The sequence below is a fragment of the Alligator sinensis genome, unplaced genomic scaffold (assembly GCF_000455745.1).
Source record: "Alligator sinensis unplaced genomic scaffold, ASM45574v1 scaffold59_1, whole genome shotgun sequence".
Lineage (NCBI taxonomy): Eukaryota > Metazoa > Chordata > Crocodylia > Alligatoridae > Alligator > Alligator sinensis.
The window spans coordinates 755,278-773,711 of record NW_005841878.1 but is presented as its reverse complement, the minus strand read 5'-3'; the positions used below and the strand labels follow the sequence as shown (position 1 = coordinate 773,711).

At 41.7% G+C, this 18,434-nt stretch overlaps 1 protein-coding gene across 1 annotated transcript in view; it reads left to right on the top strand.

Annotated features, from left to right (window-relative positions):
- The first annotated feature begins 17,190 nt into the window (after nucleotides 1–17,190).
- LOC102385488 (protocadherin-8-like) overlaps nucleotides 17,191–18,434 on the top strand; it is a 6,462-nt gene continuing 5,218 nt past the window's right edge. The window contains 1 exon segment of the mRNA XM_006017305.3: nucleotides 17,191–17,198. Within this exon segment, the coding sequence (XP_006017367.2) occupies nucleotides 17,191–17,198 (8 nt within the window).

Sequence of the window (18,434 nt, the reverse complement as noted above, 5' to 3'; positions counted from 1 at the left end):
CAGGTTTGCTAAGTTCCAAATGTGGCTAAGTGAACAAGAAGTAAGTAGAAGTCCGAAAGGGCTCATCTACAAAGTTTACAGTAGAGAGAGTTGGAACCCTTGCTTGGAATGACTGGGGAGAAGATATGCTCTCAAAGCAGTGCTAATTCCTTATTTCCATCTAGGAGATCAGAAAGAAATCTCCCACCATCTGGCAGGAAAAAGTAACAGGCTGAGACTGTGGAGAGGAAACGAGTCATTGACCAAAGTTTTTTCCACTTAAGCATCATTCAGTGGCTATTTGCTCCCATCCAATCCTGGAGTGCTTAGATTACAGTGTGACTCTCTCCACCAAAGTATACAACATAAATATACCCAGGGTGCTAGGCTTTAAAGTAACGCTATAAATGATAGTAGTTAAAAAAGCATCCTGGGTAGCTCCAGTAAAGTGTCATATGAAAAACAATGCAGAAAAGCAGCTGAAGTTTTGCATTAAATCACAAGGCAATTACAATCAAAGGGAGCCTGAAGAGATGTGATATGAAATTCTGAAATTCCCTTGGGACAACATAGCCCTGCAGGGCTGTTCCCTTTTGAGTCTATATGTCACTGAAGAAGGAAAATAAGACATATTACCTGATAAAACATAGATAAGAAGTAATAAACTCCTCAGCGTTATACTCTCCACAATATCACTCCCTTGATCTTTGTCTTTCTGACTCTCTCTCTCCCCACAGACATAAATACATTCCGAATATTATATGGGGAAAATTCTGCCCTCAGATCAAGTTTTAAAATGTAGCTAGCTGCATGTAGAACATGAACCAATAGAGATGGCTTATCAACCCAAATACAGTGTCAGCATTAGTGAATCATAGGCAATAAAGATCAGTATATACAACAAGTTTATTTTTTGCACACATTTACTGGATTTCCTTCCATGTAATTAAAGCTGAAGTTTGCCTCCAAAATTAAACATAGCAATAAATAAATGTAATTCTTGGGGAGCCAAAGAAACACAAAAGTGATAAAGACATGATTCTTGTGCTATATTTTTCTATGTTATGCAATTTATATGGTACATTATATTATGGAACGTCTTAAGCTACATTCTGAAGGCAAACCGGCTAATGTCAGAATAGCTGAGAAACAGCAAGATATTTAGGGCATGGCTGATTGCCATTTCTGCACTGCTTGCCTCTTGCTTTTTGCTGCAGTTCCCCATCTTGTATTGTGTCTATCTAAAAGGTTACACAATAATTTGTTGTTTACAATGCTGGTTTAGAGCCATATCCATTTGGAAGTACTCCTGTTGACTTCAATGAACTCAGGCTCTTATTTAATAACAGGACACATTTAGGTTGAGTGCATATTTCTTGTATATTTGAATAAGCAGTCGTTGTAATGGTTTTCTTTACATTGTTGAATAAATTTCACATTTGAGAAACCTGACAGATTGTCAGTGTTGGACATTCAGGCATATAACGTGGCACAAGCCAAACTTCCCCTCATTGCCTGGCCAGTCTACCTTCACCTTCAAGGATGGCCCACCTAGAAAACAAAGAGGATATTTCAATCTTCTACTCCACAGAAATCTTGAACTCTTGCTGAAACTGCCAACAATGGTGCTAGATGTGGCAGGGAGTTGTAGCACGGACATTTATTATGAATTGGACTGAGACCCTCAGTGTATTTCCTAAAAGCTACAAAACAGACATAAACAATTTTAGCTCCAAAATTCAGGCTACTAGCGCTAACCTGGGCTAGATTCCAATTAGTGACCTATGGTAGAGGTGAAAGACTGCATATCCCTTTGCTAATTCCCTGAGTTATTCAGTGTCCCAAAGCAATTTTGTTTTGCTTGAAGCCTGTTCTTCCAAACTACTGATTTTATATTTTAGCTGAGCACCAGCAGGATTTTAATCATTAAATGTAATAACAGCATTTGTCCTGATAGTGTAAAAATCAGCTTGATCCATACCCAGCAAAAAGCCTGAGTAATTGAAATTTAAGCTCATTACAACTTGGGGATTTCACAGTAATAACAACAATAATAATAATTTATAATTATAGGCAATAAAATTCATTCTATCACATGCCCTTGTGTACTATTTGCAGCTTAGCTCCCTGATAGCAACTATGCAGCTTCTCTACAGTTGTATCCTAATTTCTGTCCCTCTTGCTCTATCTTCCAGAGAGTCACTGCAAATCTTGGGTAGTGTAGGGTTCTTTTGGCCAGCTGAGCAATTTTTGCCTATATAAATAGCTTTTCATAAAGCCAATTCTAGAAAATGATTTTTATAAAAAATATTCACATTCTATACAACCAAACATAGCAGCTTCAATAAATATTTCAACTTTGAAAAGTCATGGAGGGGTAGGGAGATGCTAGAAGATATCAGTCCTCAAAGAGGAAAGAAGATTGCTCATGATGTTTGCTCCTGGGTGAGTCTGGTTGCTTCTCTGGTGAAGCAAGAGGAACCAGTATATTCAGGGAAATAATATCAATATTTATCCAGATTAGGGGTGTTAAATCACTTGGCCCTGGGCTGGATCTGCACCCTGGGGCTCCTCACAGGGACCTGACTCACCACCATTGGTGGGATAAGTGGTGGCAGTGGGGCAAGTGGTGTCAGGGAGCTGTGGGGATTAATGCAGTCATAGCTCACTCCTGTCATAAATCTGCCCCAACACAGCTCCATATTTCAGAGGTCAACCTGTCCCCAAATTCTTGGCTCTGTGGGCCAAATGATACAGATTGACAGTGTAGCAAGACCCAACATCAGCTGTGGGTAGGGTGCCAGTAGGGTGCCAGCTAGCACCCTTTAACGGCCCTACTTGTCCTGCTTCCTCCCGACTGGTCTCTTAAGGTACATCCTGTTATATCACCTGACAAGCCTTGATGGTGAAACTGGGAAGACTGCCATCCAAGGCCAACATGAGCTTCCTGGACATGTCTCTCTGTCTCTCTATGGGGCTCCAACTCCCCTGGGACATAGTGTCTTTCTCTCAGTTGGGGCTCTGACCCCCTCTGAAAAACACTGTATTAGCTTACTGGCCCTGCTTCTCTTGTATTGGGCCCTATTGGCCCCAATCATGGCCCTCCAAGCCTTTAAAGACTTTACGAGCTTTAATTGTGGCCTCCAGCTGCCCCCTGCAGACACACCCATGACTCACAGATTTTACCTTATGCTTTCACCAGGCTCTCTGGCCCTATCTTGGTTTCAGCTTTCTGAGTCCCTGACTCTTTCTGGGCTGTTACCCTCCATCTGTGAACCTCTTCATTGTGGCTCATGCAGACTGCTGGGTCTCAGACTTGAACAAGGCTCTGCCCTTCTTCTATTTACACCATGTGCCCCCGGCCCTGTTTTGGCTCTAGCCCACACAGCCCACTGGGTCTTGGACCCTGGCAGAGCTCTCTGTAGGAATCAGCCCTTTACAACATTGAGTGTCTCCAGGTACCCCATGTGTGGCCTTAAAAACCACCCCGATCGGCCACACCCAAATCTCCAGTCTTCTGAGTCTTTAGGTCCCAGCAGCTTCGAGTTCTCCCTCCAGCTCACTCCAGCTTCCCTGCATACCTGGCCTGACTGGGTTCCCTGCCTTAGCCATCAGAAGTTCTTCCCTCTCTGCAGCTCAGGCGGGGGACCCAGTCAGGCCAGATATGCAGGGAAGCTGGAGGGCCAGACTGCACCTCTAGCTTTGGTGCTAGGCTTTAAGTATACAGGACTCCATGGCTAGGGATAGAATTTACACATAAACTGGTTTAAGTGATCAGAAACTGGTTTAAACCTGTAACAGAACAGAAGTTCAGTGCACATAGACCAGTTTCAAAATGTCTGAAACTGGTTTAAGATAAACCTGGCTGATGTAGTATCAGACTTAACTGACTGAGGTCAAACTGGTTGATGGAACTTCTGTCCCAGACCCCTTCCTTTCTGGTCACCTGATATCTGTTTCTGCTCAGTCTACTATTTCACTTGCTTTGTTCCACAGCAGGCTGCCCAGCTGACCTCCAAAGGCTCCTTAACTACCTGTCAGCTTGCAGGACTGCCCCTGTAGCTTACTGTAGGGCAGAGATTACTAATTTTTTTCTAATTGCGTACCCCCTTCCAGATCTATCAGGTGCCCATGTACCCTGACTAGCATATGTTTTATATTTTAAGCCCTTAAATTCCAGTTATTATTATAATGAAAATTAAATCTGCCATTACACAATTTCTCCCATGTACCCCCGCATGCCACAGTTGGGGAACTGCTACTGTAGGGTATCTTGCCCAAGATAGCTATCTGCAACAATGCAGCTCCTCTCTTTCTCTTCCTCTGTGCATCTTATTTTTCTGCAGCTGGCCCCTGCGTAGCTGCCTTCACTGCACTGCAGTTTTCTGATGCTGCCCTCTTATTCTCTAAGTAGCAGGGGTTAGGGGACCCTGTTACAGGCAGGTTGGACCCATTTGCAGGGTGATACTCCTGATCTAGGTGATAACAGACCCACTTTCTGAAGATCAACTTTTGTGAGATAAACCTGATTTTTCTTAAATATAGAATTTACAGAGTTATGGCCTGATTATAAAATATGATTCATACAGGTGAATTCTTGACACTGTGTGGAAGTCTGCTGCCAACACTGGGGCTTTCCACAGGCAAGAAGATGGATTTATGCCACTTAAATTATAGGAATAAGGACTTAAAAAGGCAAATGGTTCATTTGATTCATTGGGCAAGTGGACTTAGGTACTTATGGGTGATGCTGTACTTCTGCTTGAGTGTCTGAAAAAGGTTACTGGAAAAGTGTGTAGGTCCTATTCTCTGCAGCTTTTTGTTATTTAATCTGAAGATTAAAATGTTTTCTTGTTAAAAAGTTTGTGTGTTAATGTATTTTAACTGATGGATTTGAGCAGGGTACAACAGGATCACACTGGGGCGTCTATATTACCTCTACGCTGCTTTTGAGAATGCTGTTGAAAACTAAGCTTCACCCACCCACTCCTGCTCCACACTCCCCAAATCCAGGGATGCCTCCAGTTCCCACTTCAAGCTCTCTGCCTGTGAGATGTGTCAGAGTAGTGGGACATAACCACTTAGGAGCCTAAGTCCACTTTGGCTTTTTATCTGAAATAGGATACAGTCCATTGGCTCACAGAAAGTTTTTCTAGAATGAATTCAAATTAGTTTTCTTGAATAAAGTCTCACAGGGAGAGAAAACTAAATGAATTACAATAACAGTAGGAAAGGGTAAATGAAAATACATTGAACTGTGGGGAAGAGATACCCAATAGTGTCAGAGGCTCAGTGTTATGTCCTGTCATATTTAACTTCTTCATTAACATAACGAGAGATTGTGGAAATTGTATGTCAACACAATTAGCAAGTGGCATTAAATTGGGAGGATAAGGGTAGTTAGAAGAAATAATATAAATTGACTCAGCAAGGTTAGAAATATGGGTGGGAAATGAAAAATAAATAAATAAATAAGGCATTGATCTTGGGAAAAATGAAAAGTACAAGCTAAAATATCTGGGGTAAAACACAGATCAATGGAAAAATGAGCACTGCTCGCTAAAGCATGTGCAGAAAAATAATTAAAACACAGTATTGAGATGACATTGCACAGCAAAGCTGCAATGCAACTTGGGTTGTAGGTGGAAAAGCTGCATTAGAAACATAGGGTTGGAAGGGACCTCAAAGGTCACCTAGTATGAGAAATGGTTACAGAAGCAGAATGCATTATTCCTAAGCCATTTCAGACAGATGCCAATGTAGCTCCTCCTAAAAACTTTCATGAAAGAGATTCTACTACTTTCCTACTCCATGTATGAGATGAAAGAGATTCATCTCCAGAAAAATCTCCATGGAAAACATTCTATCGCTTCCCTAGACTGCTTTTTCCATTGTTCTATTGTCCTCACAGGTAAGAAGTCTGAAAATTACCACAGTACTATCTACACACACCTTTCCTCCAAAATCAGTCGCCCAAATTTGGGGAGCACATCTTTAGCAGGGAAGCTCTTTTTGTTCACTAGAACTTCACTGCATGGCGGTGTAGAAGGATAAAGGCACAGTGCCATAAGATAGCTGCTAGCTTCTCAGTCTCTGCCAGGAAGCAGGAGAGGGTACAGTCCAGTGTTAAACTTTTCACAGGCTCTCTCAAATTTGGCACCAGTTTTTGGCAAGTTAATGAGATATGGGGTATGTGTAGTACTGATGTGCCTTCCAGATTCCTTCCTTTCAAAAAGGAAGTGAGTGTTTTATTTGGTAGCAGATGGTATACAAGAAAATATGGTAATCCAAAAACTGCAGTTTAAACCCATCGCCTTATGTCCTGTCCTCCATGGCAAGGGATAATAATTGTTCTCTCTCTTTAGGATAGACTTTCAAATAATTGAAAACTGTAATTATGCCTACCTTAATCTCTTTTTCTTCAGACTGAATACATGTAATTTTCAGTTTTTCCTCATACGGCTTGCTTTATAAGCCTTTTATCATCTTTGTTGCTTGCCCCTGAATCCTCCTGATTTTACTGACATCCTTCCTGAAATGTGGTGCCCCAGCAGGACCAAAGGCACCCACCCTGGTTTTTGGGCAGTGTTGTTTGTTTTCTGGCTTGCTGTCCTTCTGGCCCTACCTATCTTTCTCTCCTTTTTGCTGCTCAGTGGGGCATCTTCCTTAGGAGGGATAGAAGTGGATTTACCCCTGTCTAGCCCATAGTCAGGTGGTTGGTGTACTTTGCTGTGAAAGCGGGAGATGTAGACTCAAATCTCATCTGAAGGAGGGAGGCTGTCAATCTGGGTCTCCCATTCTTTGGACAAGTGCTCTAACCATTAGACTGTTGGATAAAAAGGTGGGAGAGCCTTCTCCTCCTCCACTGGTTTGTGATTCAACCCCTGGGACAATGGGAAGTCAAATCCACATAATTGGCTCAAGATGCCAGTTACATATGTAACATAGCCACCTAAGTGCTACATAACCATCTAAAGATGGATTTGGATTTTGGACATTGTTTGCATTAATTCTGCTAGTTGAATGGTCATAGTCTATATTTTTTTGAAAACTGATGTAAGATAGTTACTGAGAATACTTATCATATTTGTGTCTTCTGTTAATATCTCACTCTCACCATTGAGCAGTGAATCCAGTTTCCTTGATCTTTATTTTGTCTGACCTAATAGTAGAAACCCTTCATGTTGTCTTTAACAGTCCTTGTCAAGTGTATCTCAGTTTTTTGCTTCTGCTTTTCTGATTTTTGTTCCTGCCTTGTGAAACAGAGCTAGCAATAGTCTCTGTCTCTCTGTCTGTATCTCTCTATGTATGGTTCTGGCTGCCAAAGCATATTTGGTAGATTTTGGATGACTTCACTGAGGGTAAGAGTTCAATCCCAATTAGTAAGAATACTGAAAATTAGTGGAGATTCAGAAAGAAGAAGCAATATGAAGGTACTGAAAAAATGTTGCTAATAGGTCTTCCAGTTCTGCGTTCTTAATATGTGCCTTAGCAAAATGGTAACTTATAGTAGGGAGACAAAATAAAAGATAACAACAATTTGGATGATATAGGCATGAGAAAGATGATGTCAGATGTTGAATAGATTGTGTCCATGGAGTAGATGGTGTAGAGACCTTGTATTCTGAATGCTGCCACTGTCAGGTTGTGACTCAGATTGTGTTGGATCACTTCAAATTGCATTCTGGAATGTGCATTTGGATGGTTTTTCGTTTTCTGTCTGCAACATGAGAATATTGATCTTTGGCTTGTGCAATAGCTTGGTTTGGCACTTAGTCACATTTTGAAGATGAAAGGCCTTCTAGATTAAGGTAAAGGACATGTAGATATGAGGCTATGTTTCCCTTTTGATATTGGCCATTTTACCTGCAATTTTTGACAGAGCTGCTTTTCGGACCACAAGGCCATTGATCAGCTTTTGTTCACAATGATTACATGAACGCATTTAATAGGAAGGAAGGACCTCATGAAGTCTGCCATCCTCCACCCTGATACCAAGGAAGAAAGATGAGTTATTTAATGTAATATGAGGAGAAATGGGATAATTAGGAAAGGGGAATATTCAGATGAAACATGTTGATAATAAGATCTATTGGATTAGGGAATAGTCTCTCTAAGGAAGTAACAGAAACCTCATCACTTGATGCATTTTAAATTTTGATGGGATAAAGCAATAACAGCAGTGATTTTCAACTCATTGTATTTTTGATGATTACTTATGATAGAGAACTCCTGTTCCCAAATCTAATATTTGTATCTGGTTAATATTATTTGTTGCAAATAAATTACAAGATGAATATAGCCTTTTTTTTCTATCTTTGAATCATTCTCCAACACAGCTTGACTTTTATGAAAGTATTCATTACACATAAGTATACATCCAGTAGTTTATGATAACAAATTATAAGTGACAACTTCTTCTTGAACTATTTACTTTGGCACTTTATTAGTCGTGATTTATTTTTAGTCATCTGAATTACATGGCATAGAAATGTCTGGAACTTTTTAAATAGGAGGACAATAATTAATGATGGCAATTAACTAATATTGAGTAACAGCACTAATATGAAGCTCAGGATTCACAAGTAATTTAAAAAATAAAGCAGCAAGGATCCAAGTTCTTACAAGCCACTAATAATAGGATCCTATGAATAAGAGCACAGCAAGCATTCTATGTTTATTCATGGCTATGTAAATGCCTTTTGTATTATCCTTCGAACTCTACCTTTACTTAGTGCCTTAGCTACATTCAGAAGTAATTTTAGTACTGCATTAAAGTAGCCTGTTGTGCCATTTTGCATCTGTGCTGTTTGTTTACTCTCTCTGGGTAAAGGATTTTATTAGTATTGAGTTTTCCACATTGCCTGCAGCTCTCATTGCTATAGTCTTTTTAGGTCTTTTTGCAGTTTGGTTCTATCCTCTAGTGTTTGCTATCTCTGACTTTTGATGATGGTTGAATTTACACCAAAGAAACACTCAACAAAGAAAGACAAGAAGCAGCTGTGCAGGGTGCAGACAAATACTTGCTATGTTGAGTTTTGTTGGTCAAAATAGCCTCCAGAAACCCCAAAAGAATTCTGTACCGGACTACAAGTAGCAGGAAATGTCACTGCTTGAAGGCTGACTGATGCTTCACAGTTTTGACAAAAGTGGCTCCAAGGATCAAGGGCTATAGTTGGAATGCCACTACACTAACAAATACTCTATAGAAAGAAACAGAAATAAACTTGCATTGGCAGGAAATGGACTACATTTCCTTGTGTATCTTTTAACAGATCTATAGTCTAATTTCTATGATTTCATGGAGGATCAATGAGTCAAAGAGTCAATCTATGCAAATTATGGTAAAGATGATACTTGGCAGTTGAGGCATTTGGCTCTTGCAAATTAATGTAAAAAGGTGGAATTTGAAACATTTACAAACATAAAATTTCCTTTGATCCATAATGCTATGAAAAATGCCTGGTTACAGTTCCTAAGAATAGTAACAGGATAATAAAGAACCACCAGAAAGAGGGTGGAGTGGGCAAAGCTGGAGAAGATACAAAGCAAGGAGCATAACCCCTCCCTCTCTATTTCTAAACACAGGGAGCAGAGATCCTGTGAGTGCTTAGGACAGAGTGGACCAGATTACCTGCTGGTATCAGTGGGTATCAGTGAGGTTCTGGTTCAGTGTGCTGCAAAAAGGATCCTTAATTGTTGCCTGGCAATTCCATATAGTGGAAGTGCTACAAGGCTGATCCATGCCTGGGACAAGTGACTAATGCACTGCGAAGTGCTGGCTACTATTTCCATACCCTTCCCCAGAACGGGGATGCTCTGGACTGCAGACCTGATGGCCTCCTCCTCCCTTCAGTTATGGGCAATTTTAAAACACAGACAGCTAGATAACACTAGTGAGAGTTTTGCCTGCTTAAGAACTGTAAGATTTTGTTATGTGCTAAACAAGGGACAATTTCTCCTTATCTGCCTATGTCCAAATTGCAGTCCAGATATGTTTTGTAACAGGTGGATGCCTAGCAGGGCTAGCTTTAGGTTTGCTACCTCAGGTAAGTGTAATGAGGCCAGGTCAGAATCCTGGACCCAGCCATTCCCAATCAAGAGATCAAAGCAAGTCATCCCCAGAACAAGCTCCATCTGCAGCAAGTCCAGAGCCATGCTAGGGTCCCAGCTGGGCTGAATGAGACAATTAGGGCAGTCAATCCCTTGAAGCCACAGGCAGCAGGTCCCATCTGCTTCAGTCCTTAAAAGCTAGGACCAAGCAGTGGTCTCTTCGTTTGGGCAAAGGTGGAAGTTCTTGCTCCTGACTTCTATGTGCTTCCTTACTGATCTTTTGGTTTTGGCTCCTGGCTCCAATACTCTTGGCATTCCTTGATTTTGCTCCCCTGCTTGTAAGTCTGGTTTGACCTTTGGCTCTGGCTTTTAGCTTCTAATCCCAGTTAATCCTCAATTTACCTTGTCTCTGGCTTTGGCTCTTGACCCTGGCTCATTCTAATTTTGGCTACTGCTTCCAAAGCCAGTTCTAACACCAGGCTCCTCTGGGCCTCTGCTCTCTGGGGAGCCAACCTGGACTATGCCTACACTTTATGTAATTAACCTAGGTTAGACTGCCCATGTCCCAGTGCCTGGGTTAGTCACCTATTCACTTGGACTTCCTGACTGAGCTCTGTGTTCGGATTGAGCACCTCCTCACAAAACAGTGTCGGGAGAAGAGGGGAGTCTCTCAGATAGGATCCTCCACCTGGATTCCAGCTTTACTGCTCCCCCAGAAACAGCAAGGGGAGGAGCCAATGCAGATAGACATGGGGCTATCCCATCTGTCAAACTAAAAGGCACTGTTGATAAATGGCTGGTCTCTGCTTTATTGTGGTGTGCAATGCGGTTTTGCAGCTACCTGTCCCACCAAGCATGGGGGGGCACTGCTGGGAAACAAGGGCACCCAGATGGAGTAAGGGATTCCAAGTCAGATGGTGGGTTTGGCCTCTTCAGGGACCATCCCAGCATTCGGGCATTCTCTGTTACTGCTCGCTGTGTACCTGTCCCACCCTACCATGTCCACAGTATGATGGACTTGGGTGCCTCAAGCAATTTTATGGACATCACTTTCACCAAAGTGAAGACTATTCCAGTAAGATGCGAGCCCAGTACTGTAAAGTTTGAGTTGATTGGTGGCATTCCCCTCAATTCAGGTCCTGTATTGCTTGAAACTGCCCCACTCTGGGTCTTTGTCCAAGGCCAAATGGAGATTCTACACTTTGGCTTGATTTGATCTGCAGATGCCCCCATGCCTCCCTGATACTGGGAATTCTGTGTTTGCTCCTCCACAAGTCAGAATTCACTGACAGCCGAGAATCATTCAATTTGAATCTGACTTTTGCCAGAAAGCCTGTCTGCCACACCTTGAGGCCTACTAACTCAGCCTTCCCTCATGGAGGGGCACTGCACACTGCAGATGTTGGGGTCAGCGGTAGCCCAGGCTGTGGTAGCCCAGAAAGCAGGGCCTATGTCAACAAAGGCCCTGGCACCAGCCACCATGCTTCCCCCTAATTACCAGGACTTTGATTTAGCAGAAAGTGTGTTTAGCAGGAAGAATGCGAACAGCCTGCCATCACATTAGCTCTATGACTTGTCCTATAGATCTACAGCCTGGGGCCATGATGCCCTTTGGCTGTCTGCATTAATTACCTGAGCTGGAACAGGGGTGCCTGAAGCATTCTATGAAGGAAAACCTGGCTAAAGGATAAATTCACTGCTCCACATCCCCAGCAGGGCCACCTACACTATTGGTCATGAAAAAGAACATGCCCTATGGTTGTGTGTGGACTATCAGGCCCTTAACAGTGTTACAATCAGGAACTAGTACCTGTTCTCCCTATCAGCAAGCTATTCAAGAGACTCGGGCAGGCTCTGGACCTCAGAGGGGATGCCGTTTGGTCTGCATCTGGGAGGGGGACAAATGGAAAACAGCTTTTCAGACTGGCTATGGCCACACTGAATATCTGGTAATGTCATTTGGGCTCACAAATGCACTGGCCACCTTTCTGAATTATATTTTCCAGGATGTCCTGGATCAGTGTGTAGTAATTTACATGTATAACATCTACATCTTTTCTGGGACCCAGGAAGGACATGACCAGCACATCTGCCTGATGCTGAAAAGCCTATGCAAGAACCAGCTGTATGTAAAGCTAGAGAAATGCAAGTTTGATTGCACTCCATGGGATCCTGGATTAGATAATCAACCCAGAGAGATTACAATTGGACCTAAGCAAAATGTTGGAGGTGATAGATTTGGCTCCTCCAAGAGAAATGTGGGGGGTCCAGTGATTTTTGGGATTTGCTGACTTCTGCATTAGAGGCCCCCACCATGACCCTCTTAAAAAAAGAGGGTTCACTTCCATTGGCCACCAGAAGCCCAGGCAGCTTTTGATCACCTCAAGCAGGCCTTCAACAGAACCCCTATGCATTCCACATCCCAATCCAGATCTCCCCTTTGTAGTGGAGGGTAAGATAGCCATATTGATACATTTGTATTGCTACAGCAGTGATTCTCAATATCATTAGCAGGGATCCTGGTTTTCTCAGATTTAAAAAAAATTCCCAATTTCAGTTAAAAAAGTCACCCCAAATCCACATTTTTCCACAATTTAAGTGAAACACCACTAATATATAGAAACACCGCTAATATATAATCTATATCTAATATCTAATAATCTAATAATCTATATATTAGTGGTGTTTAATTTTAATCATGGAAAATATGGATTTGGTGTGACTTTTTTAAACTGAAAATTGGGGATTTTTTAAAATCAGAGAAAACCAGGATCCCTGCTCATTAGACTTAAGGCACCATCTCTTAGACTCAAGGCACCACCCATTAGATTCAAACACACTTCAGAAAATGCCACCTCTTCACTTCCACTCATTTTTTTTTTTTACTACAGAAAAGTAATAAAGCAATTCTTTTATTGCAGAGATAGGACAGAATGTTTTCAACACTATGGATTTCTATGTGAAATATCTGGGTTTAGTATTGTGAATCACAAGTAGGTGTTTGCATACTGAGCAGTGCTAATTATTAGGGCAGTGCTAATTATTAGGTGACACCCTTAAAAGGGTCTCATGGCACCCTGTGTGAGAATCACTGCACTACAGGTTATGTAGACAAAACAATTACAATATTACAGCTTATATCAGTATCATTTACTATTGATAGAATTGCTCAGCAAGTCTACACTCTTTTACCTCAGTTTCTTTCTCTATAAATTGAGGGTAAGTTACTACCTATCCTTTGTAAAAGGAATTTGAGATCTACAAGTGCAAAATTGCATGTTAGAACTAGATGTTATATTATCTGAGCACCACAGTTTTGAATGGGAGTTTTGCCTATGCTAAGAGTGCTGAATCCAGTCTAAGCCTTTGTAAACGGGTAATAACATTTGTATTTAAATCAGTAGAATAACTTTGCTCTATTATATCATTAAAATATTATCTTTTAAATTTGTTTGAATAGGTACTTGGGGCGGGGGAAAGGCTTAAAAGATTAAAGACAGGCTAAAGGTGATATAATTTAATAAATCCCCTTTTGTATTTGGGCTAGATATCAATTAGTTCTGATTCTTCCTCAGTTTGCACCTGGTTAAAGAAAAGATGGCTTTGAATTTGATAAAGATTATTTGCTCCATCCCCACTGTGCTTCAGTAAATCTCAACTATATTTTAACCTGCCACTTGGGTATCGCATATATAGAGTGTTTAGCTCTGTGTGATCCTGAATTATCTTCTCAAAATAGACTTTATTAAAGAGATGAGTATTTTTACTGATATCTTTCTTTGTAACAAGCTGAGCCCTCTGGTCCTAATCGCAAAAGAATGTAATATCCAACAGTCTAATAAGAATATGAGATAACATGACATTAAGACGTATCTCATTTGTATGCTGTTGGCTCAGATTATTAACTTGGTTCTGTTTCAAGAAATGATTACAAAATTAATAAAAATATCTGCCCTTCAGATTAATTTTTCAAACAAATATATCAGTATCTTCTTAATGGCTTCAATTCCTGGTTTTTAAATCTTGAAGCTATTGTACTTGATAACAAACTCTCATAAAATCTCTAGAATGTGCACACATTTGAGAAATGCAAATTGTTTTCAGCCTTTATAGGAATCTGTAGTAGGGATAAAACCATGCAGAAATTGTTTATTGCACAGGGAAAAGGAATTTAAAGGAACAAAACTTTTCAAGGTCTTGTAAAGTTTATGTTCCCATTAAAGCAAACCTTATCACCACTTGCTGCATTACATTTGGGGAGTTTGAAGCAGCTTCCCTGTGGTTTCATTTGTTCAGGAAACATGCTAATGCTAGTTCCATGATTAGTGTTAGTGATTATGGAGTGTGTAGAATGAGATCTGGAAAGACTTTAAGAGGCAACTAAAGTCTGCAGTGTATAACACCATAATTCACAACAGTGTTCCCACTCCTGCACATACTCTGGAGAAGGAGAGGGAAGTGATTGGACAGTCCCAGAGGTGAAGGATTTATCTGGACTGGGGTTTTTCAACCACAGGCACAGTTGTATCAGAACTCTTCAGTAGGTAGAGTTGCCAGTTATAGAAAATGAGTGCTAGAAGTGACCTCAAGAGGTCATGTAGTCCAATCCTCTGCTCAAGAGAGGATCATACTTGTCTAAACCACGGACACAGTACTACATGCATGCCTTAACCTGCAGGCAAATGGTACGGAATCAATATCAGCTGTATACTCCAGTGTACTTTGAAGCAAGGGCTTGACTATGGATCCTTGGAAAGTAGTTTGCAATGTCTGGCTCATCTCTTGCACAAGGAAGAATCCTTTTCTAGCCAGACTATAGACTTTGGAAAGGACTCACATGGAAGATTCAGAAGAGAAGACAGAAAGCCAGTTTACTTTTCCACATGGCAGCTACTCTGCCACCCCATATTGTAATGTATATGTATATATATAAATTAATAGTTTACAACACACATGGGGTGATTTTAATAATCCATATGACATATGATGTATTATGCTATATGTATTATACATGTGTACCTGTTATATGCCTATACATACATACCACGGGTATGTATCTGAGTTTTGTGTGTTGTATTATGCTGTATTTAGTCATCTCTGGACTCATCCATGATTTCCCTATCTTGTGAAAGATTGAAGTCCTCATACTGAGGTACTGCCACAGACAATTATATATTATTGTGTATTATTATATATAGTATACTATATATGATATTATAGATGTGTGTGTATACATATGCATATAATGAACATATATAAGAACAGACAATTATAGGCAAGGCAGTGGAGCCAGCTTTATTCTGGGTGAGTAGCAGTTTACACTGGGAGCAGACATGAACAGCTTTGGCTACAGTGGGGTAGTCTGCTATTTAAGCTGCAGCAGGGTGTGAAAATCCTGCCCTCAGCTCCTGCAGGGGGAGATGGTGCCCTGAGCAGGCGGGTATTGTGCCCAACCACAGCATGGCTGAGCCTAGTCTGTTTCACCACTTGGTTTTCCCCTGCAGGAGTTTTAAATCCTGTTTTCCGGATTTGATGTCACAACAATTTGGCGGCGATGAATGTGTCGCAGGGCTTTGGTTTCAGAAACAAAAGGGACCAGGCCAGGCTTGGAGGTTTTGTTTTGATTAAGCTTTTCCCCCCCCCCAAAGCACCATCCTGTGTTTTAACCAAACTGAACAAGAGGAACAAATTCGTGATCCGCTCCTGCTGGGGGGCCAGTCACAGTGAGCACAGCTTCCCCTTTCCCTGTCTCCATCAGGATGATGGAGTTGATTATTGTTTTAACTGTGACCCCAGCCCAGCAGAATGCAGCATGTGTGTGCATCAGGCTTGTAAACACAGTGCGCAGACACCAGATGCCTACAGGGGACATGTTGCTGAGTTCCTCTGTAAGCAGCCCTGTCACTCAGCTGGTACAGCCTCGATCCTGCCTCAGAAAATGTCTCTCTCTCCTTAAACTCCAGACGTCCTTCATTAATATAGAGGGCTTTGTTTTTTTGTTTGGTATAAATAATGCCGCGTGCCTCATGGAAACCAACAGGGTGCTCTTCTTTTGCTAGATCATGCATGAAACAATAGTTTTCATGTGGTGGAGAGCTAGATCAGTTAACAAGAAGCATTGTGTATTTTAGGCTTAATGTACTTGATGAAAAATAAGGCCAGGAGAGAAGTCATATTCATGGGTGTCTTCTGCCCCCTAATTGCTGAAACAATAATCAAAAGCATGTCTTGCAACAGCACAATAGAAGTCAGCGGGATTTAGTTGCCTGTAGAAGGCTGATAAATCATACTTGTCTATACAGTAAGGAATATTAGAAAATTAGATGATTAACAGATGAGAAGTGAATTGCATAGGGTTTATAATATAAATAGTTGATTGATTACTGGCATAAAAATACTGTGCTCAAAAGTAATCTTACGGCCATTGTTAGGACCAGAAACTATCAAGCAAAAAGAATCTGCCTGCTATCACTGATCCACCCACAAAAACCTACCAGCCTGCAAAATAATGAAATGCTATCATTTGGTTTTGATACTCTGTTTGAAGTGTCTACTGATTTTTGGGCAATGTTGATCTCTTCAGTGCAGTTGATGGTGTCTGTGTTTAACATGCATGTGTGTAGTAAATCAGAACATCATCCACTTTTATCATTGCTGTCATGTTTAAAACTTTTTAACAGCTCGGTATGGGCATAATTAAGGAGTTTAACACCTAGCAGTTTGTTGCCACATAGCACAACAATTAACCCTTCTGAACTTGCTGCTTTTCAGAGTACCTATGCATTTCTCCCTCTAACAATTTTTAAGCCAAAATTTTTCCAGGCATATTCTTTTCTGTGCAGAAGCAAGCAAAATGAATCATACACCCAACACCCCAGACCTCTTCTCACCTGCTCCTATGCCAGCTTCAAGGGAGTATTGTTACAGAGCTTGTGGGACTCCTGCAGCACCGTATCTAGACTCCTGGGTGAACTTTTAGTATCGGGCCCCCTTCACCAGAGAAAATGATAATAATAATTAAAAAATTACTATTTTGGGGCCCCCTTTCTGTCTGGGTCCCAGGCAGCTGCCCAGTTCGCCCATGCCTATGTCCGGCACTAGACTCCTGCCTTCTCCCCTGCAGGATTAATCCCAAGGGAGTCTCATTAATGCGGCGTAATGAAAAGGTAGAAGAAAAGGGCAGTGATAACTCATGCTATGTATTGCTTATCTTAATGGCTAATAGTGTTGCCTCTCTGGACAGCCACAGCTAGAGCAGAGCCCACTAATATGGGATCATGACTGTTGTATGAGACCAGGATCCTTCTTCCCTACAGCTCCGTGCCAGGGTGCATTTGCTGAAGTACAGAGAGAGGCAAGAAGGATTGCTTAGGGACACAGTACCACACACATGCTTTGACCTGCATGCAAATTGCCCAGAATCATAGCTGCTGTGACAGTGTACTTTGAAACAAGGGCTTAACTATGGGTCCTTGGAAGAGTAGTTTGCACCAGTCTGGCTCAGCTTTTGCACAGGGAAGAATTCTTTTCCAGCCAGACTAGACTTTGGAAAGGATTTGCATGTAGGATCCAGAACAGAAGAGAAAAAACCAGTTTAAGGAATTCACCATGTGGCAGCTACCCTGCCACCCTGTCAATATGTACTGTATTTATATGTACATCTATAAATATATACATTTTATTTATGTGCAACATATATACATTAATAGTTCACAATACAAATGGGGGATCATTTAATAATACATACAACATATGGTGTATGCCTCATATATATTTGTGTCTGTGTTATATACCTCCACATATATACCATGAGTATGTACATGAACTTTGTGTGCTGTATAATTTATATATTCATGTAGCTCTTAAGATTGGCCTCGTCAGTCATCTCTAGACTCACTGCTGACTTCCCCACCTAGAGGAAGAGCAAAATCCCCATATTGAGGGACTGCAGCCCACAACTGGACCAACTGCATCCTGGGGAAAGAGGTTGTCGATGCCAGTGGTTCTCAAGCTTTGAAGACTGGAGGACCTGCTTGGAAAATGCCAGCTCTTGGTCCTCACTCTTTTTTGGCCTGCAGAAACAGAATCCAGCAGTTCTCCTGTTTCAAGGAACTCCCAAAGCCCGCTACGGATTCCTGTACGAAATCTCTGGGGGACCACAAGTGCATGCCTATCAGTGCTCACATGGGGTGACACCCTTGAAAGGCCCTCAAGGCACCCCAGGGTGCTGCAGCAGACAGGCTGAGACTCGCTGGTGGGCGGGCAAAAGGCACCGGCCCAAGAAAGCCTTGCTCTAGGCCTCTTACCTGGACGCTCCCGGGCTCACAGCACCCCTGAGCGCACGGACAGCGCCCCACGCCCAGCTGGAGGCCGAGTGAGGCAGGAGGGGCGGGGGGGGGGGG